At 48.5% G+C, this 26,754-nt stretch overlaps 1 protein-coding gene across 1 annotated transcript; it reads left to right on the forward strand.

The window, feature by feature from the left end:
* Nucleotides 1-6,452: 6,452 nt before the first annotated feature.
* On the forward strand, nt 6,453-25,070 carry LOC122374350 (ubiquitin-like modifier-activating enzyme ATG7; the record flags this gene model as incomplete). Its single annotated transcript, XM_043353038.1, has 12 exons — nt 6,453-6,550; nt 7,326-7,562; nt 7,917-8,103; nt 8,325-8,441; nt 8,670-8,881; nt 13,021-13,236; nt 13,605-13,749; nt 17,307-17,462; nt 17,991-18,179; nt 18,521-18,691; nt 21,383-21,498; nt 24,911-25,070. Coding segments are annotated over exons 2-12 (1,869 nt in total), but the record flags the coding sequence as incomplete, so codon positions are not given.
* Between the last annotated feature and the right edge of the window lie 1,684 nt (nt 25,071-26,754).

Below are 26,754 nucleotides of genomic sequence, written 5' to 3' on the forward strand. Positions count from 1 at the left end.
GCCGTGATTCGTGCGTGGCAGACGCGTGCAGACTGGATGAGCGGAAACATGATACCCTCTTGGTCGTGGATGACATCGCATTTTCCAAGCGGCATGCATCCTATCCATCCGATCAGTATGCCGACAGCGTGAACTGGCTTCCACTGGGCCATGACACACACGAGCACGGTGAGCGAACGCATACCGGGAAGCAGGCATCGGTAAAATCCTTTTTGAAAGGATTGCATTCCCAATCCACATTCCTAGTGCCGAAGTGGATTGCATTCCTACCCGCAATCCCCTTTTTTCACTTGGATTGTGATCAAATCCGCAATCCTTTTTTGCAATCCTGTTGTATTATTATGTGCACTAGTGGATCTGGGGGAGGGGGGGGGCATAGAGCCGTGCCTCCATCACCAAATGACCCATTTCTTGTACCTAGTCTTGCGAGTAATTTCTATCTAAGGCACAGGTATTTTATGGGAAATATTTTTTGCCTCAAACACCCCCATATTTAAACCTCTACCCAACCAGTGTTTTATATTTTCAAAACTCGCCCTCAAATACGTAATTTTGCCCTTCCTATGTAGTTCATCAGCGTATATCATTTTGAGCGTTTAACCCGCGCCCTGCTGGGGGTCCTGGATTTCCACGCCCTGCTGGGGGGGGGGGGGTGTTTGAACACCCCCCCCTTGTAAGTTGGCTCCTGGGCCACGTAGCGATACGCGGAAGGCGGCGTTCGAAAGAGCGTCAAAAATAATGACGAAATCACTTCGGTCAGTTTTTTGGTCAGGTCAAAGGTCAGGTCACCAGAGGTCATTGAAGGCAAAATTTCGCCGATTTCCAGGTCGAATGTCGAAAATTTCCAAGAAGCCAACGCATAACTCGGGAACCAATAGAGCTAGAGCGCCACGGAAAAGCGCATTCGATAGCCCTATTAACGCCCTTTCTGAGTAATTCTCTCAGATTTGACCTAACGTCAACGGTTTTGCCTGCAGGGGGCAAAAACTGCAAAAATAACCGATTTTTTCGAAAACAGTTTTTCTGCAATAACTTTTGACCCAAGCCTTGTACGAGCTTACTTTTACCGGCATCGTGTTCCTCTCGTCAAGACGCATCGAATGAACTATGACTTGACCTTGAAAGGTCAACTTGAAAATTTGACCTCAGGTCAAGGTCATGACCTGACCGGAAAGGGTCATGTTGCATATCAGTCGATCCGTATCGTCGAGGTGAACACATCTAAGGCGTTTTCATCGCTCTAGCATGCCTCTATCAAAAGTTATTTGCGAAAAACTGTTAGATACCATTCGTGACCTAAGATGACCTCAGGGCATAAACAAGGGTCACGGACACCATTTTCAAGTTCAGTGTGTCTAAACCACTTGTAATTCGGTGTTTGGGAGTGTTTATAATGTCTTTCATCCAAAAGAGGCGCATTTCAATTTTCTCCCATTGACTTATCCCTCGCCCTGGCAGGGGGGGGGTCGATGCGACCCCCCCCCCTAAGGTTTTTCGATGATAGCGTAAAAACGGCGGCGCGCAGCGCCGCCAAATTTGGCACAGCCTATGGGGCAACCTTTTTACATATGACCTGAAAATTTCAGGTCCAGGTGACCTTGGGTCAGGTCACCAGGTCAGAAAAACCGGTACAAGGTCATGGTCAAATTTCAATTTTCTTTTTGCACCTCTCCAACTCACAGTTTTGGACTGATTTCCTTCAAACTTTCAGGATGTGCTAAGTTCACCGAGTTGTATAACATATAGTTCGTTTTTTTTTTAGGTCACTGACCTGAGGTCAGTTAGAGGTCATTACGTCGTAATGTTAAGTCTATGGGAAAATACTAAATTCGGAAAATACTGGAGATATCCGCTTCGTTCTTTCACTTTGGTGCTTTGAAACCACAGTACTTAACAGCAGGTCACTTGGTGCTTCTTTGTTTGGTGTACTTATCCATGGGTCAGGTCAAATGAGGTCAACTGAGGTCAAATGACGTTTTTGCCAATAACTTGGCACATAATGACGCTAGAGCTTAAAAAATGGTATCATTGTGTTCCTGGTGATCAGCCAAATCGAATGATATGCGATATGATGCAATTTGGTTAACTTGAACTTAATTGATTAATTAAAGTTTACTTAAAATTTAAGAAAAACTTTAAGTACACTTAAGAAAGCAAAAAAGTATATCATTCGACGCGCCTTGACGTGCTGAGTTCACTGGTGCTTTTCTTTTTTCTCTATCTTAATTAGATCAAAAGTTATAAGCGAAAAACCTTTGACCTGTTTTTAGCGAAATTTTTACATTTATACCCCCCAAAACCCCCCTAAATATTGACCTAGAGCAACCAAATTTGCACAGGGGCGAGAACTCCAGGGGGCCCACCTACCTACCAAATTTGGTGTTTCTAGGTGCCATAGGAGCCAATCGCGAGGGGGGGGGGTCGCATCGACCCCCCCCCCCTGCCAAGCCGTGTTATGAAAAATGCCCTGCCAGGGCGAGGGTTATAATGGGGAGGTCGCAAAATTGACCTGACCTTAGGTCATCGATATCAAAATTCTGAGATATACATTTTGTACATGCTATTGCTCTCAGCAATCGCTGAAAGTTTCAAAGCGATCGGTCACTCGGTGTAGCTATGACAGACATTGAAAGTTTTTATGAGGTGAGGTCACTTCAAGTGACCTGGTGACCTGACCTTGAATGACCTTGGTCTGAAATTTTTACAACATGTGTAGAATTGATGTATGATAAGGTGTACCAAAAACGGCGGCGCTCCGCGCCGCCGTTTTTGAGATATTCGCGAAAAACCACAAGGGGGGTGTTCAAACACCCCCCCCCCCAGCAGGGCGCGGGTTAAATTAACCCTCGCATGTGTAGGCGGGGGGGGGCGGATGGACCCCCCCATGGTTTTTCGCGAATAACTCGCGTAAAAAGCGCCCGATCGCGACGAAACTTTCAGTACCCTCGCATTGATCAATTTGACACCTACTCTGAAAATTTCATGACCCTGACCCAAATGACCTTCGACCTGTGACCTCTTTTCCGAGACCATGTTTGGCCGGAATCGCGATTCGGCGTACGTCGGCTCGCATTAGCCGCGCGTTTGCAAGCTTTTCGTGGTTTCATACGTTCAAACATGTGATTTGATGTTGCTCCCATGCATTAGGGTGGGTGTCAAGGTCACCTGAAGGTTAGGTCAGGTCATTGACCTTTGGTGACCTCGGGTGACCTCGGTTCACTTTTTCGAGTTTTACATGTTTCTATGCTAGTTTTTGGAGCTGAATTCGAATTTAGCAACCATTTGAACATTTACGAAGTAGTTTTGATGCCTTCGTAACATGTTACGAAGCTGTCAGAGGCGGTTGACACGTACTACGAATACCTGTCACGACGCCTACTGATTGACCTGACCTGACCTGACCCGACCTGGTCTAAATGCTTAAAGACATCATCTGTGATCAAAACTAACACGATTTTCGTGATCAGCACCCCGAAAAACCCCTTAGCAGCCACACTTTACGACTTTCTAATAGGTCCCGATTTTCCCGACTTTGGGTCATTGACCTGACCTGGAAGGTCAACCAATGACCTAGGACCTTAATATTGGGTATCATCGGCTTCCTCTCGTCACGGGCAACACGCTCGTTTTTTTCCGCGAAGCTCTAGCTCGATCAGGGGCCAAACGGCAAGGGGGGGGGTCCAACCGACCCCCCCCCCCCCCTACACATTAGAAGCTGGAAAACGCCGCACACATGCGAGGGTTAAAGGGACCCTCCCACCTTAACATTAGATTTGAGTTGAGATAGCCAAAATGGGGTCCCTGGCTCACAATTACCGGTTTCGACACTCACAACATCGAGAAATGCCTTAACTCAGAAATATTGAATTTCAAAATTGCAGCATTTTGATTCAGAGGGGCTAATGCTTAGGAATACCCCTCTGAATGTGTGACGTCAGCGCAGATATCTTAACGATTTTTAAATGTTTGACTAAAACGTTTTGTAGCACGTGGAGGTATAAGCTATTTGCGCGCAACATCTGCCGCAAACGCCGCACTTCTAAAATAAAGTCGCTAGAAATAGCGGAGATCCCAAAAAAGTAAACAAAAGTAAAAGTCTAATATCTTGAAAACCGGTGAATATTTTTCGATGAAATTTGGTAAATATTCGTTTTCGCTCTTTCTGAACCGAGCGACATCATTTTCATGCCAATTCATAAACTTTTTTGAAGGTGGGAGGGTCCCTTTAAAAGCGCTTAAATTATTTCAAGTTTCGATGTAAAGCCCTTGATAGCAAAGTACATTAAGCCGATGAAGCCGATCTCATAATTTTCAATCGCAACAAACCATTTCAAAGCACTAATCAAACACAATCCGGATTGGATTGCAAAAATTGGAAGTATGATGCAATCCAATCCGCAATCAAATCCTGTTTTTTGGAATGGATTTCAAATCCAGGTGCAATCCACCAAAAAGGAATGCAATCAGGATTTTGCAATCCTGCAATCACAATCCTACCGATGCCTGCCGGGAAGAGCCAAGAACCGGTAGAGCTCGATCGGTATGTCATCCAAGTATCATGACCGTCAATGTGGCAGCAGAGTGACATTAGCAAATCTGCTGTTTGCAGTCATTTAGCCGACATTTCAGCAGACAATCGGTCGGGCCGAATACGAGTATGTTGCTCTGGCAGCGGATTCGCCAAGTGCAGGGTTACCGCTGCTAGGGAAATTTCCCTTTTCTATGGAAATCAGCGAACATCTAGGGATATATGGATTTCACACGAAATCTAGGGAAATACCACCAACCCGAAAAATTGTTGTTTTTGCCTGCTTCTGCGTTGTTCTATTTCGGGTGCGGCTAATTTTTTTACATCAAAATTTTTGTTTTGGCGCAATTTTTACAATGTCTAGCGCATATCACTCCCATTCGGTCAAACTGACGGTGCAAAATAATGCATCGACTCGTCTCTTACGCCAGCACTACCGCTACCCATACAGCAGTTTCCCGCGTCCTGCAACACCCCACAATTTGCGATATATCGAGCAATTATATTATACCACATACAGTAATTTGATATATGCCAGCAATTTCATCAGAATCTCTTATGTTAACGTAACAGAATGTAGTTTTTTTTTGCCATGAATAGATATATTGAAAACATAGGTACCAGTGATTCTACCAACTATTTAAGTAATTGACAGAACCAAAGCAGAGTCGAGAATGTTCAGATCGTTCACAGCGGTTCTGGAGCAGCGCCGTGGTCGCGGATGCTCTCACGCATCTCTGCGAGGAGCGCGGCATATGCGGTCAGCGCATTGGGGCGCGGCGCGGTCGGGGCGTGTCCTGTGCCAAGCTGGGAGAGAGGCATAACAGCTGCTCGGCGAGCTGCTGCGTCGTCGGCGAGTCCGCATCCGTAAGCGGTGGAGACTCGCGGAGGGGCAGCAGGTAGTAGGCCAGGTCTGGGTCATCTAGGGGGTTTCTGCTAGGCTCCTCACTGCGACTCCCTGCAGATGGACGGACTGGCATCACTGGACCGGGTCGCAAAGCTGTCGCTGAATCCTTGCCGCAGCCGACGCTGCAGTTCCCTTCGCCAGTGTTGTCGCAGCCGTCGCTGATCTCACCAGTGCTTCTGTCACCTCCGCCGCCGCCGCCGAATGTAGTTAATTGTTGTTTTAGGGCGCAGCGACTATAACCATAAGCGGCGGAACGGGGAAGGCACCGGGGCACCGTGCCCCCCTTTGATTTTGGCATTTTATCATTAGCCCTATGGGCGTTGCATGGAAAGATGGGACCAAAAGTCGTCAGTGCCCCCCTCCCCCCTTAATTGAAGGTGTTCCGCCGCTACTGACTATAACACGAATGGTTAAAATGAGGAAAGTACATCAAATTCCATGAAAATAACCGCATCTAGGGAAGTGATTTTTAAAAAAGGGAAATTTTCGTGAGAATCTGGGGAAACCAGCGAGACGCCAGCGGTAACGCTGGCCAAGTGCCTGCATTATCTCATCCAAGGCACTAGGCAGCAATCTCATCCATGGGTTATAGAAACTTGGTTGGAAGCAAGTTGGAAGTCTATTTCGGGACGATGATTCGGGCTCTTATGAAGCGAGCTTTCGTTGAAAACCGTTGAAGCGTTCGTATGAACCGCTCCTAGGTAGATGAAAAAACACAAATATGACGCGTTTGCTCCGATAAATTGTATTCTCTTTGCGAACAAATAATGTTAGCGCTGGTCTCAGCATCCCTGAATGAAGTAAAAAGGTAAAGCATGAATTGCGAGTGAACGATTTTAAAATATTTTAACTCAAACAGTGAGGGCTGTTTTCAATAGTTTGTCTTTCTTGATACCTCGAACTTCCCAAATCTTTTATCCATTATTACCTAAAGCGGTCTTGAGCCGCATCTATAGAACAGCCATTTTGAGGTTTGTTGACGGTAAAGTTTGTTGTTTGTTGGTAACGGTGGTAATGTGGTAATGTGAGAGAAGAGGTTGAGTGAATAGTATTTTGTTGGGACGCAACCGCGCGAGACGATTGGTAACAAGGCCCTATATACTATTGGTAACTGGGTATTTATCGTTCTCATCTTTTGTCTTATTGTGTCATTTAAAATGCAGGGTAAAAGCGGTAAAAGCATGAAATTCAATTTGTCAATGCCTGCCCCATTAATTTTACCCAATTTCAATCTCGCATGTCAAAATGTTAATTTGAATCAATGGGGAAGGATTACCTAAAAAGTTTGAATGAATTCTCACCTAATTCTCAGTGACAAAGATTTGACAAATCTGCCATGTCAAGGCTGAAACAGACTATTTTCACAGTCTGGAAATCACATACGAAAGCATATTCATATACATTAAGTCATGCTCACACTAATTTCCTGCACCTCTTTGTGTGCAATTGATGCTATTGCAACCTGATGTATTTGAATAGCCTCACGTCACATGATTACACATGTGAGGGGTGTTCACAGGCACCGCAAACTGCTGAGTGGGTTGGACTGTAGGTCGGTCCTGACCGGCCACAGCAGTCACTTCACTGTGTGCGCTGACGGAAGGCAGACAGGGACGTAGTGGGCAAGCTTGGAGGCTGTGTACAGTCCGACTGCACACAGATGGCACACAGGGCCTGTGAAGTGTGAACAGCCCTGTGATTTCATGAATGTGGGAAAAGTTTCAGCCTTAATGCAGCTGAGGACATTTAGATGTATTGGTAAATAAATCTTAATAACTTGCAGACTTGATTGAAAAGGCACTTCTAGCTCCTCCTATATGGCTGACGTATATTTGGTTGGAGAGCTGCCCACTGTAAATTACTTGTGCTTGATTTTAGTTTCACTTTCAGTAACTGTGGAGTGTGGCTGCATTAATTTTGCATTAAAATGAGTAAAATGGAGGAGCCACTGCAATTTTTGCCATTCTCCTCTGCTGTTGAGACTGGCTTTTGGCATAAGCTAAGTCAGCTTAAACTTGATGTGCTGCATTTGAATGAAGAACCAATCAACATCAATGGAAACTATTACAATAATGCAGTCCAAGGTCTGCCTGCACTATTCAATGTTGACTTCACATCTTTTGATAGGTGAGTATGAATTGTGGCCTTTGAACTACCACTGGGATAGTTGATTGTTAGACATTTGCTGTGAGGTCTTAATGGAATTTCACGTGCCTCAAAACCTGGATTCTTGTTAATAATGATTTTCAGCAAAATAAAGACAACAAAATATTTCAAACAGCTTCTGGCATTCATGCAGACATTCAGCTCTTGTGTTCTCGCTTTTAAGGTAGAACTCAATGTTTTCACAAAGCCTTTCCAAAAAATTGCTGCAGTTTCCACCCTTTGGCTATGCAGCTTCTGACATGACATACTCCTGACATGGTAATTTCCCCTGACTCGACTCCGACATATCACCGCTGCTTGCCCTCCCACCGCCAGCCGGCCTCCAGAGGCCCTCAGCTGTCCCGGGGTGCTCATCAACCGCAACACTCGCGAGACGTTCAAGGAGTGCGACAAGGCCGAGCTGCTGCGGCAGCGTGGGGAGGAGGTGTGGAGCAGCATCACCGATGGCTCGGCGCTCTCCCGGCCCGAGCTGCTCAACCGATGGCTCCTGATCACATTCGCCGTACGTGCTGAGCTGATAGATATTGATGTGTGCGTGTGAGTGAGATAGGTACGTACGAATGGTGCGTGCTCGGTGTGGGGAGAGGGCGGGGACTGGGGAGATGGGACTGCCTGATATATCGTGATATTGGTCAGTTCAGTTCCTTGTCAGTTTTTGAATCTTGTGTGCCACTTTGTCTCCATCGGGATCTTAAAGTTACCGAGTGTATTTCTTCTTCACAGGACCTGAAGCGGTACGACTTCCTGTACTGGTTTGGGTTTCCTGCGCTCAAATGTCCCTCGTCCATAATGACGATGGAACCGCCTCAGTCGCTGTCCGAAGCGTTCACGGCAGAGCAGGTGGGTTTGCAGATATTAGGATATAACAGAGTCGTTGAATTCATAGCTTTATGATTGTAAATGCATGAATCCTTGTGCTTCTGTCCTTTCCTGTGTACTCAGTAGGCTTCCTGTGTGCATTGTGCAATGCGCGTTGTTGCGATTTATTTGCAGCATCTTGTTGTCCAAATTTTGCGTCACTAAAACTCTGTATGCCTGAAAACAGAAATCATTATCCCCCCCGCGCAGACGGAGCGCCTGTTGTCGCTGCTGCCGCCGGGATCCCCTCCCGCCGCCGCTTTCCTGGTGCAGCTGGAGCCGGCGCTGGCCGTGCTGCCGCTGGCCCGTCTGACCAGCGCGCCGGCCGGCCGCTGGCTGCTGGCCTTCTGCGACCCCAGCGCTGACCGGCGACACCCCGGCTGGCCGCTGCGCAACCTGCTCGCTCTCTACTGGCACCACTGGTGAGACACTGTTTACTCTAACCTGGCACCACTGGTGAGACACGGTTCACTTTCTACTGGCACCACTGGTGAGGCACGGTTCACTCTACATATACTGGCACCACTGGTGAGAGTCTGAGACACGTGAGGTGAGACGGCGGACGGAGGGGAAGGAGGCATGGTCTGAGGTCCGGTGGTGGATGCTTCGCCTCTCTTTACGCCACCTTTTCTCTCGTTAATTGCATGCTAGATTAATAAGAAAGTTATCCGTGAACTTTCATCTAGACGATTCATTGTACTTTTCCTTGTATTCGACCACGTTCTGTAATGCCCACCCCCACTGAACGGTGTATTTACGTATGCTTGCTAGAACCCATCGCCAGATAGTATAGAAATGGGGCAACGAAATGCAGCGCCCTTTTCCGTGACAGCTCCGGTTTGTTCCGATTCCAGGACAAAAAGTCAAAAGACAAAATGTCAAAAGACAAAAAGTCAAATGCAAAAAGTCAAAATGGATAAAAGTCAAATGGAAAAAAGTCAAATGGATAAAAGTCAAAACGGATAAAAGTCAAAAGACAAAAAGTCAAATGGCAAAAAGTCAAAACGTCCAAAAGTCAAAAATTCAAAAAGTCAAATGGCAAAAAGTCAAAATGGCGAAAAGTCAAAAACGTAAAAAGTCAAAAGCAAAAAGTCAAATGGCGAAAAGTCAAAATGGCAAAAAGTCAAAAACGCAAAAAGTCAAAAGCAAAAAGTCAAATGGCAAAAAGTCAAAATGGCGAAAAGTCAAAAACGCAAAAAGTCAAAAGCAAAAAGCCAAATGGCAAAAAGCCAAAAAACGCGAAAAGTCAAAAAGTCAAATGGCAAAAAGTCAAAACGTCCAAAAGTCAAAAATGCAAAAAGTCAAAAGACAAAAAGTGAAAAAAACGGCAAAAAAGTCAAAATGATAAAAATCAAATGGAAAAAGTCAAATAATCGGTCCAGCCGTTGTGCGGTTATTGAGGATAATAGTTTTCGGGTGTGTGCAAAGTACCCCAAGTTTAGCACGCGCCACGTGCCAAGATCGACACTCAGACAACATGGTGTGCACTGTGCATGCCATACAACTTTTACATCCAAGTGGTATTCAGCAAAGAAGACCGCTTGTCGATGCGGCATGCGGTTCTTGAGTTATAAGGGTTTGAAGAGCGTGATGGGGTCGTGTCGGGTCGGGTCGTGTCGGGCCGGGTCGCGCATACTCAGATTTTTGCCTTAACCCGCGCGGGGCTGGGGGGGGGGTAAATATTACCCCCCCCCCTCGCGAATTTTTGCGATATCTCAACAACGGCGGCGCGCAGCGCCGCCAAACTTTCAGTACCTTTTCTTACATCAATTTGACACGTTCCCTGAAAATTTGAGCGAAATCCGTCGGAAAATTTTTGAGAAATTGACGTTTTAGTGACGTCATGTTCGTCATTTTCGCCTCAAAAACGGCAAAAGTTCAAACGCCGCTAACATCTTCATTTTTAAAGAAATCAAGACGTAACAAAAAGTTTATACGTAATTTTACTTTGTCTATCAAATGGCTATCTCGGTTTTTTGAAAATTTTGGATTTTGGCCTAAATTTTTTCAAAAAACTGACTTTTTTGGGAAAATCATTATAAAATCCAAAATTTTGAGTCTATCGAAAAAACCGGAATATATGTCAGAGAAGTGGTCTATGTGCACCTACATACCAAATTTTAGAAGAATCGGTTCAAAAATGTGGGAGTTATTCAAAATTTTATGACGTCACGACACATTTTTTTTTAAAAATGACTTTTCTGGAAGTTCTAGACTTCGTACGGAAACAAAAATAGCACCATTCGATTCGCCGTGAAAAACTATATCAGATAGACACCTTTTTAGGCCTTAACAACCAACTTCAAAATTTGACCTCACTTGACCTGACCTTGCCCTGACCTCGACCTGAAATTCATCCAGAGGTGGTCCATATCACTTATTGAGTGTGCCTATTGAATTCTATGAGTAAAATGACCCATAAAACATGTGTCGCACATGCCCTTTTCTATATTTTGTTTTTTGGTGACCTGACCTGACCTGACCTGACCTTGACCTTGACCTCTGAATGATATTGTATGCAACGAATATTGTCTTGGTAGCCTAAGAACACGTTTTGGGCGATCAGTCTCAGTCCATGACTCCATTCTTCGGCAACTACGGTGCAAGGCCGATACTGTAGAAACTTGCAATTTGTACCCTTGACCTGACCTTGACCTTGACCTCAAACTTTAAATTAAGTACATGTTTTTAGTAGTTCGTGATGAGAGCTTTCGATTGGCGTTTGAATTTTCCAAATCGGACCGTTAGTTCGGGAGATAACAGGGGGGTAAAATTTACCCCCCCCCCCAGCCCCGCGCGTTCGGCTGGAGACCCCAGCCCCGCGCGGGTTAAATACGAAAGAACTAGCTCGCTCGCTGCGCTCGCTCGCTCGTAATTAACCCTATGGCGTTGCATGGAAAGAAATGAGTTCAAACTGCCTCGAGCCCCTCCAACATTGAGAAAGTTCCAGCGCCAGTGCTCCCACATGTAATAATAACCTGTGAATCATTTTCATTTTATTACTTAATGGATTCGTTCATTAAAATATGTTCATTTCTTTTAACCAAATTTCTATAAACCCAGCGCGTTGGATGCTGGACCAGTCAGCGATGACCGTACAGAGACCAGAGAGCGTGAGTGGACGGAGGGGACCGCGTCCAGTCTATCGGGCACGTTTAAACTTTCAGATAAAACTTTGCCATAGCACTGGAATTGCACGATGGGGCAGTGGTGACCCGGGAACGTTTGAAAAGTTGATGGGGTAGGTTGAAAGTTGAGGGGACAAAAATTGCAACTCAAAATTTTGAAATTATCTCGTCTTTTGTATTTTTTACTTTAAGTCCATTGACGTCATTTAAGCGTTAATCACATGGTATTTTTTTATTTTGAGGTTTTGGCTTTTCACCAGGGCCTCCTCTCCTCTAACATGTTAACTGCGGGAGCTGCAGCCCCCGCAGTCATCCTCCAAACTGGTCACTGAGGGGTACCTTAGTCATTTTTTAGTCTTAGACGTTTTTGGTAGGGGTTACCTTAGTCATTACCCGTGATCGGGCCCCCCAGTCAAAACTGCTTAGAGGAGGCACTGCTTTTCACCCTCTCCCATGGGGGAGGGGCTGCCGCCGCCCGGTGCTCCGCGCACCACGGACGCCACGCGAGCGCTGCTGGCGCGGCGGCGCGCACTGCTCGGCCCGCGCGCCGAGTATACGGTGGTGAACCGGCAGTGTCGAGCGGCCATCAGACGTGACCACGCGGCATACTATGCTGACCAGCTGCGTGAGGCAGGACCGGCGAGGATGTGGACAGTGCTGCGGCCGGTGATCGGGGCGGGGAAGAGTGCCACTGCTGCTGCGCCAGCGTGCACGCCGGAAGCGCTCAACGCGTATTATGTGAGCGTGGGCCCCACCACCGCAGCCAGCGTCCCTGCCCCGTTGCTGCGGACCCCGGTACCTGTCAGAATCCCTCGCGTACTCACATGTTCCTTACAACTTCAGTGGGTAGGGTACGTTGCGCTGTATAATATTTTTCAAAAGATGAAAAGATCGATGCTTCGACTTTTATCCTTTTGACTTTTTATTTCAGACTTTGACTTCAACTTTTCTATTTTATACTTTTTTCATTTTTTGACTTTTTGTCTTTTGACTTTTACCCGTTTTGACTTTTTGCTTTTGACTTTTTGTCTTTTGACTTTATTCCGTTTTGACTTTGTTGTCTTTTGACTTTTACTCGTTTTGACTTTTTGTCTTTTGACTTTTTTCCGTTTTGACTCTTATCCTTTTGACTTTTTGCATTTTTGACTTTTTGTCTTTTGACTTTTTTCCGTTTTGACTTTTATCCTTTTGACTTTTTCATTTTTGACTTTTTGCATTTGTGACTTTTTGTCATTTGACTTTTCGCGTTTTTGACTTTTGTACATTTTGACTTTTTGCTTTTGACTTTTTGTCTTTTGATTTTTATCCGTTTTGACTTTTATCTTTTTGACTTTTATCCCGTTTGACTTTTTGCATTTGACTTTTTGTCTTTTGACTATTTGTCTTTTTACTTTATTCCTTTTGACTTTTTGTCCGGTTACCGTTTGTTCCAGCGGCCGAGACCGGCCGACCGTGGAGGTCCTGTGCTGGCGGGACATGACTCGCGGCGGCGTGCGCTCTGTCGGCCATAGTCTGATACTGAAGTTACGGCTTGCGACAGAAGATGGCGCTGCGGACGCCGCGCCGGCCGTCACCGGCTGGGAGAGGAACGAGCGGGGCAAGATGGGGCCGCGGATGGTCAACCTGAGCTCCACCATGGACCCGAAGGCGTGAGACACTGGCGGGCTGGGCTCTGTATCGGCTAGGCATGCTATAAGTGTCGTCAGAGTGAGAGGACCGAATAGTCGGGATGGAACCGTATGAAATTAGCTAGGTTCCGTCGGATCGGAGCTCTCCCTTGTCGCGTGATGTATATTGTTAGGACCATATGGGTTACTCTGCGACGAGTTATGTTTTTCACTTAGTTTTAAGGTTTTCTATGTCAACACATTTAATGTATGTCCTACTGGCTTATTGTTAACTTATAATAACGAGCACGCTAGGCGCTCGTCCATGATCACATTTTACCCGGCTTGCCGTCTTGTCACCACCAGGCACCATCCGTACAGTTCTGACCACCACCGCCCGTCCTCCCCAGTCTGGCGGCGTCTTCGGTGGACCTGAACCTGAAGCTGATGCGCTGGCGGCTGGTGCCCGACCTGCAGCTGGACAAAATGACGAACGCCCGCTGCCTGCTGCTGGGGGCCGGCACGCTGGGCTGTAACGTGGCCAGGACGCTGCTGGTAGGTGGCCAGAGGGTTGGGGGTGGGGGGGGGGGGAGGGAGTGAGGGGTGTGTAACGCCCGCTGTCTTCTGATCGGAGACGGCACGCTGGGCTGTAACGTGGCCAGGACGCTGCTGATAAGTAACGGGTGAGGGGAGGGGCTAAGAACTGGTGTGGTTGGTGGCTAGAGCTGCTTTTAGTCGGCTGAGAAGAATACTGTTTGGCAGGCGGCCAGGCGGCTGCATGTGCTGCTACATCTTCTGGAAAAGCACACAGTTGTACTTCTTGTGTTTTATCGTGACCGAAATGAGTTGACTTTCGTGTGGTCTAGATTTACTTTCCAAAGTTTGTTGCTAATAACTATTTGGCTTGCAACGGTTGGTGAATATTGTATGTTATGAAAAACAGGTATCCTAACATAAGTGATCGTTCAAAGTTGCGTTTCATGTTTGACCTGAGATATGCCTTTGTGAGCTGTTAGGCTGGCAATTCCATTGTGTGCTTGATAATCCTTATAGTAGGATTGGAATGCTCTGCTGGAAATTCTTCTCTAGTTACTGTAAAACAACATTTATATGTGGCCTGTAAACTTTATCCCTTAGAATGTTGGTGGTCACGAGAGGAATTTGTGTAATGTGGTCTGACATGTGGGCTAAATCGTTCCTGAAAGTAGTGGGGGCCTGCACCTGGACTTGACAGTTTCTTTATGATTTGCGGCAGCTTGGCTGATAATAAGCTTGTAACTCCCATTTAGACATGAGTGGTAGGTAAACTTCGCATGCGCTCACTCAACGTATATCGGTAAGCACGTGCGGTTGCATTGCTAGAAGTATTTCACATATAATACCTCCCCGCTGCCTATTGGGCTATTAAAACATTTCATACAAACGCGGCAGATTACGGTAGGATTTAGGAACGTTTTTTTAGAGCTTTTCAGCTCTTCGGCATTAATTTAGTAAGATTTTTTCTTTTGCCTATTTTGTCTGGCATGGAGCTTAGAATTGAATTAAAATTTCATATATCCACGTTATTCATGCGAATTGAAAACTCAAACATGCGGTATCAATTTAGCATGAAATGGACGTTATGAGCCATAAATCCTTGTCCTCTAAAAATTAAGGCAGGGCCTTCTCAATGTTTAATTCACCAAGAATGATATGTTGGTTTGCATTGCGTTTCGGAATTCGTTACCAAGTAAAACTCTCTGATCTCTAAAGTATAAACCGCTACAACATACAATTAGTTGTTTGTATTATTACTTGATGGCCATTCCACTGTACTGTTAGTTTTCATCAGTAGAAAACATACAACAAGAAAATTACATGCTGCTACTCTATGCCAGAACGAACAAGTGCCATTAACTTACTACATCTAATGGAACCTTGTTTGTTTGGACTTTGATGAGTGCACAAATTTATTACGAATGTCTACTTAAGCAAACGCGTGCATTAGACGTGCGCCTCGGGGGCTTTGTCTTTGGTGCGACGTTGTACAGCTCATCTACATAATCAATGAATGAGCGGGGCGCCTTAATTGATCGGTCACCTGGTGCACGGTTTATAGGAGCGCGGCTGCATTACGGGGCCGTGCAGGGCGCCACTCTCCCGGCGGGGTGCCCCCGTTACGAGCGGGGCAGGGTGGCCACTGACCGGCCTCCCCCGCCCCCGGCACCGCCGGGGGTGCCCGAATACAGAGCCGAGCTTCCGTTTGACCTCCCGCCTTAAAGCTTGTAATGGCAGTGACGGCAGCGTAGAGGAAAATATATTCATAGGCTGAAGCTTTATTGGATCTGCCTGTTTAGAATTGAGGCGTCGTTTGTCATTCTGTATTGGGAAGTAATGGAACTGCAGTGTAGGGGTGGAAGGATGGTACCCCCCCCGTCGGCACGCGCCCACACAGGGAGTTCCGGCGGAAGGAGGGAGGTGGGGCCGGAGGCCGGCCGTGTATCTGCGGTCGCTGCCCATATCGGTCCGCTGGGCCGCGCATGGCATTACCGGGCAGCCGTCAGCCCGCTGACCGCAGCCCGTGTAATGATGCTGTCAGCCGGCGGTCGGCCGCCGGAGATGTTTTATTCAGGCGCGGCCCGTGTAGGACAGTCCCGGTTTGGAGCGCCCCGGTACTGGGCCGCGTCCGGCCGGAAACCGAGCTTCTGATCGGCTTAGATGAGCGCCGCGCGGGCCGGGAGTTCCATGCGCTCCTCGTGAACGGGTGGTCCAAGGAGTAGCGGTCCCTGTTTCCGTTCCGGGAAGTTTGGGCTTTAGATGCGCGGGATTACATGAGGGGTTGGTGTAAAGTGAGGAGGGGTGAGGCATTTTGTGGGAGCTCCGGCCAGGATTTAATGGAGAGCTGGAAGAAGGAAGTTGTAAACTCAGTTGTAGGGTTGAGGATAACATGGAGTGGAGAGGAAGTGCGGTATTTAGCGTCATTTATTCACATATCCTGTCCTGCGGATGTGTGATTTGCATAAGTATGTCTAGAAAGTATTCGCTGTACAGATTTTCGTGTTTTGCATATTCTGTATTTTTATCAGCCTATCAGGCGGATATTTTCAATTCGTCCAAGGATCACCATTCCAGACAACTAGAGAATTGTTGGGATTCACTTGTAGATGTATGCATATACTCACGTAGTCAGATAAGTTACAGCTTAACAGCTTACTTTAAAAACATAGCTATGACAAACAACCTTACCGAGCAGTGCTCATGACGTCCCGAAGTATTACGGACTTTTATTGTTCCGTTACTTTGTGGCTGACGTAAATCGGTCGCGCCTTATCACGTAACACCCGCCAGCCCCGGTTAGGATGGAGCCGCTACACTGTTCGCTATTGTCCTATACAGGATGTCGCCAAGCGCCTGATCACGCCTTGTTAAGTCCCGTTAACACCAGATAACCGTTCACCTCGTGATTTTAATTCGTGACTCAGTCGCTGGAGCGGCGAGTTCTCTGATCTAACACTCGTACTCGATCGGAACCTCACGCTGGATTTTCGTCAGCCGCTCGGCTTGTGTCGTCATTTTCTCATCTCAGCTCTGGCTGGTTCAACTGATTCTCTCGCCTGATTCCGACACCAGTTTGGCATATACCGTTGGCCGTGTCTAACCGTTTGCTTATCGTTGACGTTTAGTAACGGCCTGCGTCAGTTTCGTAAGATTCTGACTGGGGATGTGAGTGGGCCACCTGTATGGGACATAGGTTGGCACCGTTGACTGGGATAATCTGGTGTAATCCCCTTGAATTTTCCCGGGATGCGGTATGCATAATTGCATGAGATACGACGTGAACTAAATATTTGGAGTGTTGATATGCCATGCCCTAGCATGCATGTATGACGGTGGTAACGTTCTGCCTTCCACCTGAACATCATAGATAATATTTAATATTTATATTTTTACGACCGGCACTTTGCTCTCGTGTATCAGTGTACATACTTTACATCTGACGATTATAATGCAGCGTAAGCCTTGAATGGTGTTCCCCCGCCTCACGCCCAGAGAAGTACCCCTCACCTCTCTTGTTCAATAGTCTTGAGTGTATTTGTATCTAACCACAACCCTCTCCTTTCTGCGTATTTCAGGGCTGGGGCGTGCGCCACATCACTCTGGTGGATAACGGTACAGTGTCTTACTCTAACCCGGTGCGGCAGAGCCTCTTCACGTTCCAAGACTCGGTACAGAGGCGACCCAAAGCGGTGGCCGCTGCCGAGCGGCTCAAAGATATATTCCCCGGAGTGGTGAGTAAAGATCTGTCCCTAACCAGGGCCTGCCTAGTGTGGAGTGACTGCTCGGAATGGCGCTGTCGAGTCCTGGAATGATGTCTAAGCTCAGCGTACTTGCTCCGCTCTTTGAGCGAGCGTTTGGTGTTGTGCATGGATGTCATTTGAATGAATGAATGAAAGAGGTGTTGGTCATCTCTCATGTCAAGGAAGTTGATAAATGTCTAGTAATAGTCGCAGGCCACTGAGTGACTAAATATCTGCCGATGTCCCCAAATGTCTGAGGGTGTCCGTCTCAGCATTCCAATGCCTCCCTACTTCCCCAGATCTCTGAGGGCGTCCAGCTGAGTGTGCCGATGTGTTTCCCCAGGTCTCCGAGTGTGTCCAGCTGAGTGTGCCGATGTGTTTCCCCAGATCTCCGAGGGCGTCCAGCTGAGTGTGCCGATGTGTTTCCCCAGATCTCCGCGGGTGTCCAGCTGAGCGTGCCGATGTGTTTCCCCAGATCTCCGAGGGTGTCCAGCTGAGTGTGCCGATGTGTTTCCCCAGATCTCTGAGGGTGTCCAGCTGAGCGTGCCGATGCCGGGCCACCCTGTGAGCGCCGCGCTGCTGGACCAGGTCACCACCACCGTGTCCCGGCTGAGGCAGTTGGTTACCGACCACGACCTGGTGTTCCTGCTGATGGACAGCAGGGAGAGCCGCTGGCTGCCCACCGTGATGGGCGCGGCGCACCAGAAGGTAGGGAAGGAGGGGAGATGGAGTTCGAGCCAGGCCCGGGACTGGACGCTGGGGTTCGCTGAGGTGGACTGGGGGGGGGGGGGGGGTCATATGGCCTGGCGAGGAGGGGAGGGGAAAGGAAAAGGAGGTGTGAAGGGGCGTGGCCCACTGAGTAGAGTTTCGTATAGAAAGGTGGAAGCTGGGTCTACGTTAGGGACGTGCAGCACTCTGGAGGATCGATTAGTGTGTTGCTTAGTCTCAGCCTGGCCAAATGACTTGCGATGAGATGACATTTGTTCTGACGAGCTGAGATCACAGTCTGTGATGGTATGGTGTCTCCTTGACCGCCCCTCCTTCGCCAGGTCGTAATCACGGCGGCGCTGGGGTACGACTCTTACCTGGTGATGCGGCACGGCAGTCGTCTACCGGGCCTGCCGTCTCCTGACTCCGCAGTCAGCTGTGACCCGCGCCAGATGATTGACGGCTCCGAGCTGGGCTGCTACTTCTGTAACGATGTGGTGGCGCCGGGAAACGTGAGTACGATAGGGGGAGACGGATCGTACTGCTAACGCTCATTGGGTCGTGAGTTGAGTGAGCTGAGTTCTGGGATTGGCGAGTCGTGTGTGAGTTGCGGTGAGTTGGCTGGGTTAGTAGGTCGTGCCAGTGTGGTTGGTGAGTCATCGAGAAAGGTGAGGCCTGCTGGAAATATGTGTGGTTCCAGAAATTCGCGCTGAATTCTTAATGTAATTCGTGCCTGTTACAGTCAGCTGGGCATAGCAGGGATGTCATGACGCGTAGAATCCGAGCTATGTCCGGAAATTCTGCTGGAATGAGTAAAGCAAAGTAAAATATAAACAAAGGAGAAGTCTTTGCTACAACAGGAACGCATAGTCCATAGCAAGCCGTTTGGGCAACATTGTTCTCTGCTTTATTCTGTGTTGAGTCGAAATTCTACACCTTTTTAGGCGCAATTTCAAAAAGTTGAAGGCCAAACTCAAAAAGTTGAAGCTCAATTTCAAAAAGCCTAACACCAATTTCAAAAGCCTTAAGACCAATTTCAAATAAGTGAAGTCCATTTTCAAATAAGTGAAGTCCAATTTCAAAAAGATAAAATGCTATTTCAAATGATATGCTATGAACTATTACATTTAGTAACATTTAGTTTTTAGACCGTCATTTCCATGTAAACGCTGGAAATACAGCTTGCAGGTGAACTTTTCTAAATGACTCACAAAAGCAGGAGTATGTTACGAAGGCACCAATACTACTTCGTAAATGTTCAAATGGTTGCTAAATTCGAATTCAGCTAAAAACAACTAGCCTAGAAGCATGTACAACTAAAAAAAAAAGTGAACCGAGGTCACCAAAGGTCAATGACCTGACCTGACCTTCAGGTGACCTTGGCATCTACCCTAATGCTTGGGAGCAACATCAAATCACATGTTTGAACGTTTGAAACCATGGAAATGTTGCAAACGCGCGGCTAATGCGAGCCGACATACGCCGAATCGTGATTCCGGCCAAACATGGTCTCGGAAAGTAGGTCACAGGTCAAAGGTCATTTGGGTCAGGGTCATGAAATTTTCAGGGTAGGTGTAAAATTGATCAATGCGAGGGTACTGAAAGGTTCGTCGCAATCGGCCGCTTGTCACGCGAGTTATTTGCGAAAAACCTTAAGGGAGAGGGGGGGGGGGTGCATCAACCTCCCCCCCCTCCTGTGCCGGCAAGGATAAACGACAAAGTAATTATGATACCAATGGTTATCCTACATCTTTCATCGAGTGAATCTAAAATCTCATCATGTTTGCTATGGCATCAAAAGATTATATTATCTCTTATTGCATCACTTAACAGCTCGTTTGAAATTGCATTTTATCTTTTTGAAATTGGACTTCACTTATTTGAAAATGAATTTAAGTTTTTTGAAATTGGACTTAAGCTCTTTGAAATTGGTGTTAAGCTTTTTGAAATCGAACTTTAACTTTTTGAATATGGTCTTTAACTTTTTGAAATTGCGCCTAAAAAGGTGTAGATGATTTGGTTAGATAACTTTTCAAGTAATCAAAACCTTGTTTGTCAAAAATTTATCGATTTTCTTTCTTCTTTACACATATTCCACACTAGCTTATTAATTTTATCGCCATATACTCCTTGCTCAAACCCGTTTCCGTCACATCCCTGCTGTGCAGCAACACAGTCCGACCTTGGAATTATCCTCACCCTCGCTGTCTGCAGCCGCTCGTCACCGGAAGAGTCGCCGTCCCTCACGTTTAAATCACCGTCTGCCGAATGAATGGCCAATCAGATGTGGTGGCGACCCGTCTCCATCCGACGGACACATTCCAATGACCGCCTCCGCCGGAGACCAGTTGCTGAGCTGCTACCACATTATTGGGGGGGGGGGGGGGGGGGGCACCTACCCCACACGGCGGCCCCTCGACGAACACACCTCACGAGGAACCCAGCCGACCGCTCCTGCTGCATAATGCAGCCATGCGCCGAACTCTGAATGTGCAATGCGCCGTCCACGATGCGGGGAATGTGTTTACTATGCGAGTTCCGGCGGGCCGGCCGGCCGGCCGGAGAGATAGCCCGTTATAGCGGCGAGCTCGCGGGATAAGATGAGCTTCCGGGCGAATGTGTTGTCCGGCAGGGCGGATGTTGAGGTCGATGACCTGTCCTGAGACGGAAGTGAAGGGGGATGGGGCAAAGGCCGCGGGCGCGGGGATGGAATGCCTTGCTGGGATGCGTTTACGATGGAGGCTTGGTCGAAGCGCTACCCGAAGGAATGACAGTTTTTTGGTGAAGGCTTCTGGTGTAAGTTAAAACTCTGCTATGCACTATGAATGTGCTGTAACTGTTGGAAATTTGCGTACACTGCTAAAAATAGTTTGACGTTCCACTGTCCAGATCTGGAGCCTGGAGGAGGTAGGTTGCGCTGCGTTTTGGATTAATTCTCATGCCTAAATTGTTCAGTGAATGTCATCGATAGCACACCGTGTTCTCCCCGTCCTGTGACCGTGTCCCCTCCCTCCCTGTCGACAGTCGGTTCAGGACCGCACGCCGCTGGGTCCCGCACTGTGACCGTGTTCTCCCCGCCCTGTGACCGTTTCCTCCCACTCTCTGCCGACAGTCGGTTCAGGACCGCACACTGGACCAGCAGTGCACCGTGACCGTGTTCCTCCGTTATGTGACCGTGTCCCCTCCCCCTCTGTTCCCGGCAGTCGGTTCAGGACCGCACGCTGGACCAGCAGTGCACCGTGACCCGACCGGGGGTCAGTATGATCGCTGCGGGACTAGCCGTGGAGCTGGCTGCCGCCCTCCTCCAGCACCCACAACGGTCAGTATTCTGTCGGAGAGACACTGATTGTCGACCTTATGGACTTCACACGGTGTTGGATTCTGGATAGGCCGCACCTAGGTGAAGCGGCGAATGATGAAATTATGTTGCATGGGCTGTCGCCTTGCCCCTGACGCGATAAGAGCTCGTGCCTTGCACTCGACTATGGGTATGCGATGGACACGGCTGGAGCGGCCGTGGTAAAACCCGATGACATACATACTGCACGATAGGGGAAGCTGGAAAGTTTGATGACGGGCCTTAAATATTTTGTTTGCAGTTGTACATATCTACACATGGAAGGAATTCGCTTACAGATGTACGGTATGCATTCATAGATCCTCGGAACTTCAGTAGAATTTCGTGTTTTCGCCGAACACATTTGTTGCATGTCCCGTGACGGACATCAGAAATCCTCACTTTTCATCCCGCCTGCTGACTGGTGGTGGTAGTTTGGGTTCGTCCCGTGCGGGGCTGGCCGCGGTCGAGCTGAGCCTACCCGGCGGCCGCGGACACCTGCGGCCCGCGCCGCACCCGTCCGGCCCAGCCAGCCTTCCGGCGGCGGCCGCAGCACGCGGCACGCGAGCTGACCACCGCCGGCTGCCGGATACACCAGAGAGAACAATGACAGATGCTCGCGCGGCACCAAAAATGACACCGAATTGCGTTCAGAAGAGGCGCTCCACGGGGATTGTTTGTTTGCGGTGTCACGTACGGTACGGGTGGGGCCGGATTTAGGTGAATGAATGCCTTCGGTTTGGAGTTTTTTCGGATGCGGAGTTAAAATGTTGGCAGTTAGACAGTAGTGGGATTATTTTTCGTCCCTGCGCGGCGTCTGGCATGCAACGGTCTGAAGTCTTTCGCGCAACGGAATTTCAAGTTGTTAAGACGAAGCTTAAGTCATATCGCCGCGATGGGTCTGCAAAGGCCTCACATGCTCGGGATAGCGATCTTGGCAGCGTAAAGAAGCTTAATCGGTGCAGCGGCCGACGGGGCCCGGCAGGGCTGAGCTGGTATCAGGCACCCGAAATCCGCAAATCCCCGCTGTTTTCTTAGTTGAGGAGTTCAAACGGTAAGCCCGAGTGCTACTACGCAGTAGTGATCTGTTCTGTCCAAAGCTATTTCATGTAATGTGTGGATATTTTTTGTTCATATCGGTTACGGTTACGGTCAACGCCTGTTATTCTGAGTTAAGCGAGCTGACGAATTCACAGTACATATGATACCTACTGCTGACAGGAGCCGGACATCCGGGAGGGTCACGCAGGCCGTGTTTGCGTGTCGGAGTCACACCTTGCCGCGGCTCAGTGTCCCCCCCCCCCCCCGGCCTCCCCTGGAGTCCGTTATGCCGCCACGTGTTTTTATTTAGCGAAAGCAGGTTATGCCAGCATGTAATGACGCAAATGTAAAACATGTTGAGGGAAGATTTCCGAATTCCAGCACAAAACAGGAACCTAATCCTCCTGCAGCCGCTTCCATGCATTGTGTAAAGTCCCTGTTCGGAATTCAGCGACTTTTTGGTCATGCAAGCTTAATCATAACAAAGACGTTGAAGTTTCCACCCAACACTGACGAGTAGGATGGATGACAACTTAATTCGACACTTTTAAATAACAGCCTTGTTGTCATCGCTTTTTCAGTGCAATGCTCGGAAGGCAGGGGAGCGGCACTGTGGTCCGTTTTTGTACGCCGAGGTATGCGCTATGGCTGTCAAAACCGCGCGGCATGCTGTCGCGTTCCTCCCGCGCCCCGTTCACTGGGGAGGGGTGGAGGGGCGGCTGTGGGTCGCGTGCCAGCGCGCCCCCGAGACTGGGCCAGCGGCGGCCAGCGCCTGACGGCATCCGGCGGACAGTCGACCGGCATCTCGGGCGCTCCAGCCATGCCACCCCCGCTCTCCCCCGCTCTCCCCTACCCCCTCACCGTGACCGCTCGGTCGCCAGTGTAGGAGCTGCACATAAGCTGGACTATAAGTATGGGATATTGCATAGCTCAATCGGAGAGCAGAAACAGAGCGGTTGCCGTGCGCGGTCGGTGATGGCAGCGGTCGAAGGGGTGACATCAGACTCCTTCACGTCACCTCACACCCTTCACAGGTCGTACTAAGGTCTAACGTCACCAGTCGGGTAACAGGGAGCTAAAATGCTTTACAGCTTGTCACTTTCACCTCGGTAGAAAAATGAGAAAAGTGGCTTAAACCGATGAGCTTACCCTTACGTGCCCTTTGATGTCTTATGGGTGACGCCGGTTGAATGAAGAAGTGAAGGTTCATGTCCACATATGTTTTTGTTTTGTGGACTTTCGAGTCCCACACGTGAAAGCGACATTGGTATTTTTAACTCACGTGGAATGCCATTGGGTATGTGTTGTTACTGACCTTGAATGACGTTTACACTGTCGTTTTTCTCGCCTAAAATTTGGCAACGATCATTAACAGATCTCCTGTGAAGTTGGATTAGTGTCACCACAGCGAAACAATATACATCATCTGTCTGTTGCGTGCTATTTTCGCGGCTCCCCAAACTCGCCTCAACCAATCACTTTCACCCGGATTAAAACATTGCGTCTGAAGATAAATAGGTCCAATTTTGTGGCCCTTTGTGCCGCGCGACTTTTGCAGACAGCGATTATTTCACCTCCATGCAATGGGATTTTATTGGCTGTGCGGCTTATTGATCGGGTTTTACGGGAGCACGGAGGGGGTTGTGTCTGGACCGCAGCCCCCAGTACCCGCCGTTATCACTCAGACGGCTCGGCCGCGGCGCCGATACCATCCGAAAATACCGCACAAATTCGTGGCACACTGTAATGCCGGAGTCCGGTTGGCTAAAAACGTCATGTTTGCTGTTTGTCAGTGTATCTCTGTGGGGCTCAACCAGTTGATGATGCCGCTAGCGCGGAGGGAGGGGCTCCAATCCCTGACTCACCGGTCAGCTATTTACTCTCCCGTTTAGCCGACAACACGGCCAGACTCTCAGAAGTCAGAACCCTGACTGGGGGATCAGCAGTTAATAGCGATTCGGCCTGTCTTTCTGAGTCCGTGTTTGAAGTCGGCGTGGTGGGAAAACGCTGTCGAGAGCTTTGATGAATCGTTGATGACTTAATGTCTCTTGCTCGATCATTACCAATGAATGTCGATTTTGTTGAACATGTAACTCATCAAGTTCGCGAGTGTGGGTGCGTTAATGTTGGGTGCCTGTCGCCTGAGACGCCATGCCGTGTAATAACAGTTTGTCAACCTCTGTCTACAGTGAGCGGACCCCGGTCTCTAGGAAGGCAGAGAACAGACCCAGGCCGCCCCCTCACTTCCCTTTCCCTGTCTGCCTGCAGGGAGCGCGCCCCGGTCTGCCCTGTGTCTGCTGAGGTAGCCGAGGCCCCGGCCGGTCCTCTGACTCCTCTGTACCTCTGTCTGCAGGGAGCGCGCCCCTGTCTGCCCTGTGTCTGCTGAGGTAGCCGAGGCGCCGGCCGGCCCTCTGGGAGCGGTGCCACACAGTGTGCGGGGCTTCCTGGGGCAACACCAGCAGCTGACGCCAGCCACCAGGGCCTTCAACCGGTGCACCGCCTGCTCCAGCAAGGTAAGACACATGAGAGATACGAGATTCACATGACACAGAGACACCCACCACCGTCTGCTCCAGAAGGTGAGACGCAGCGTCACCGGGGGCTATTTCGACAAGGCGCAGGTCTTTTGTTGGCTAGGTGTTGCCTGGTAAGTCGAAGTGTAAATGTCATCTCGCGAAACTTCGTTAGAGTGTAATATCGAACCCGAACGAGCGCGGGAATTAAAGGGAATCTTGCGTGGTTGCCTTACTAGATGTGCGCAGTGGTAGATACAGGTGTACTTCTGTCATTTATGTCGTCTCGCAATTACCAGCGTCTGAATCTGTGGCAACAAATGACTGCAATTCAGCAAAGATTAGGTGTTGTATAACCGAGGGGGTCAATCGTCGATGGGTTCACCCGGTTCATCCTAGGTGGATTTGCTGACTTTAAATGGTGGAAAAAAAAACACCACCTACGTAATTGCTAAGAATATCTCCCCTGTTTGTGCATACCCTCGGTCGCGTGTTCCGACAGATTATTTTTCGGTTCGGTGCTTGTCTATTCCTAATGCGATGCACTGAATTAAGTGCATTTGAGTTGCAAAGTATACCCAACTAAAGCTTGCTCCCCCGCCACTTATCCTGCACCGTCCTCTCAAGAGTTTCTAGATTAGGAAAATCGTATTCCGAGAATCCTACGAACGATCTGTTGTAATTCATAGTGTTTTTGGGCTTGTGGTGCTGTTGATAGTATTCCATAAAATGCAGCCGTTTTGTGTCTGATGATCATTTTTCGTGTTTATGAAAACGATAGTGGCATTTTGTCATAGCGCAGTACCCACCCTCATTGGAATTCCAAATACCTTTTGGAAAGAAATGCAAATGCCACTTGCCTAAAATATGGCTTGTTTGAGAATGAATGATAAATATCCTTGATGTTTATTACACCTATAATATTGCGTTTATATCTTTTGCAATTAGGATGAAATGCATCTTGAAGCTTCTTGCGAAATGAACAATGTACAGTCACCAGCACTTGCTACCCATCACCCCCGGACGGCGGGGGAGCAAGCTACCACCGCCCTTGCGAGACTAGCGCCGCCATGCGCCAAGATGTGGAAACACCACGTGACTGAGGCCACGTGAGGGCAGGGTCACGTGATGGAGGGGCGGAGCATAGTAGCTTTTGCGCCCGACACTAACTGAAATGCGGCGCTGTGATTGGGCGCCTTAGTATGAATGAAGCCCCGGCGCCAGAATCAGCCGTTCGCCTTATATGGAAGGTGAGCCTGTGCGTTTCACTGTTCTGTGTTGGTTTGAGAGCCACGGCACCAAACGAATTGTGAGCCCCTTTGAACGGGTCACCGCCCGAGGCACTGAGGCGACGGCTGTGCCGGGCAAAGCCTAGCCTGGTGGGAGAGGTGGGCCAGGGAAAGTGCGATCGAGCAGCCACTGGGACGTGGATTGGTATTAACTATTATCTAACCGCGACAAACGATGTCAGCAGCCTCTTCTCGTGTCATCGACAGTGTCTATGACACGAAAAGTTTGACAGACAACGTGGGCAGTGCCCAAGCAAAAGCTACTAAACGATTCAGTTGAGAAGTTGGCGAGATAACCAGACCCAATAAAAAGTTTTTAATTCCATTTTGATTGACAAATGACATACAAGCCCGCTGTGATGGACCAAAAAAGGAGCTGAACAGTTCATACCTAC

The sequence above is a fragment of the Amphibalanus amphitrite genome, unplaced genomic scaffold, assembly GCF_019059575.1.
Source record: "Amphibalanus amphitrite isolate SeventyFive unplaced genomic scaffold, NRLGWU_Aamphi_draft 001645F_arrow, whole genome shotgun sequence".
Lineage (NCBI taxonomy): Eukaryota > Metazoa > Arthropoda > Thecostraca > Balanomorpha > Balanidae > Amphibalanus > Amphibalanus amphitrite.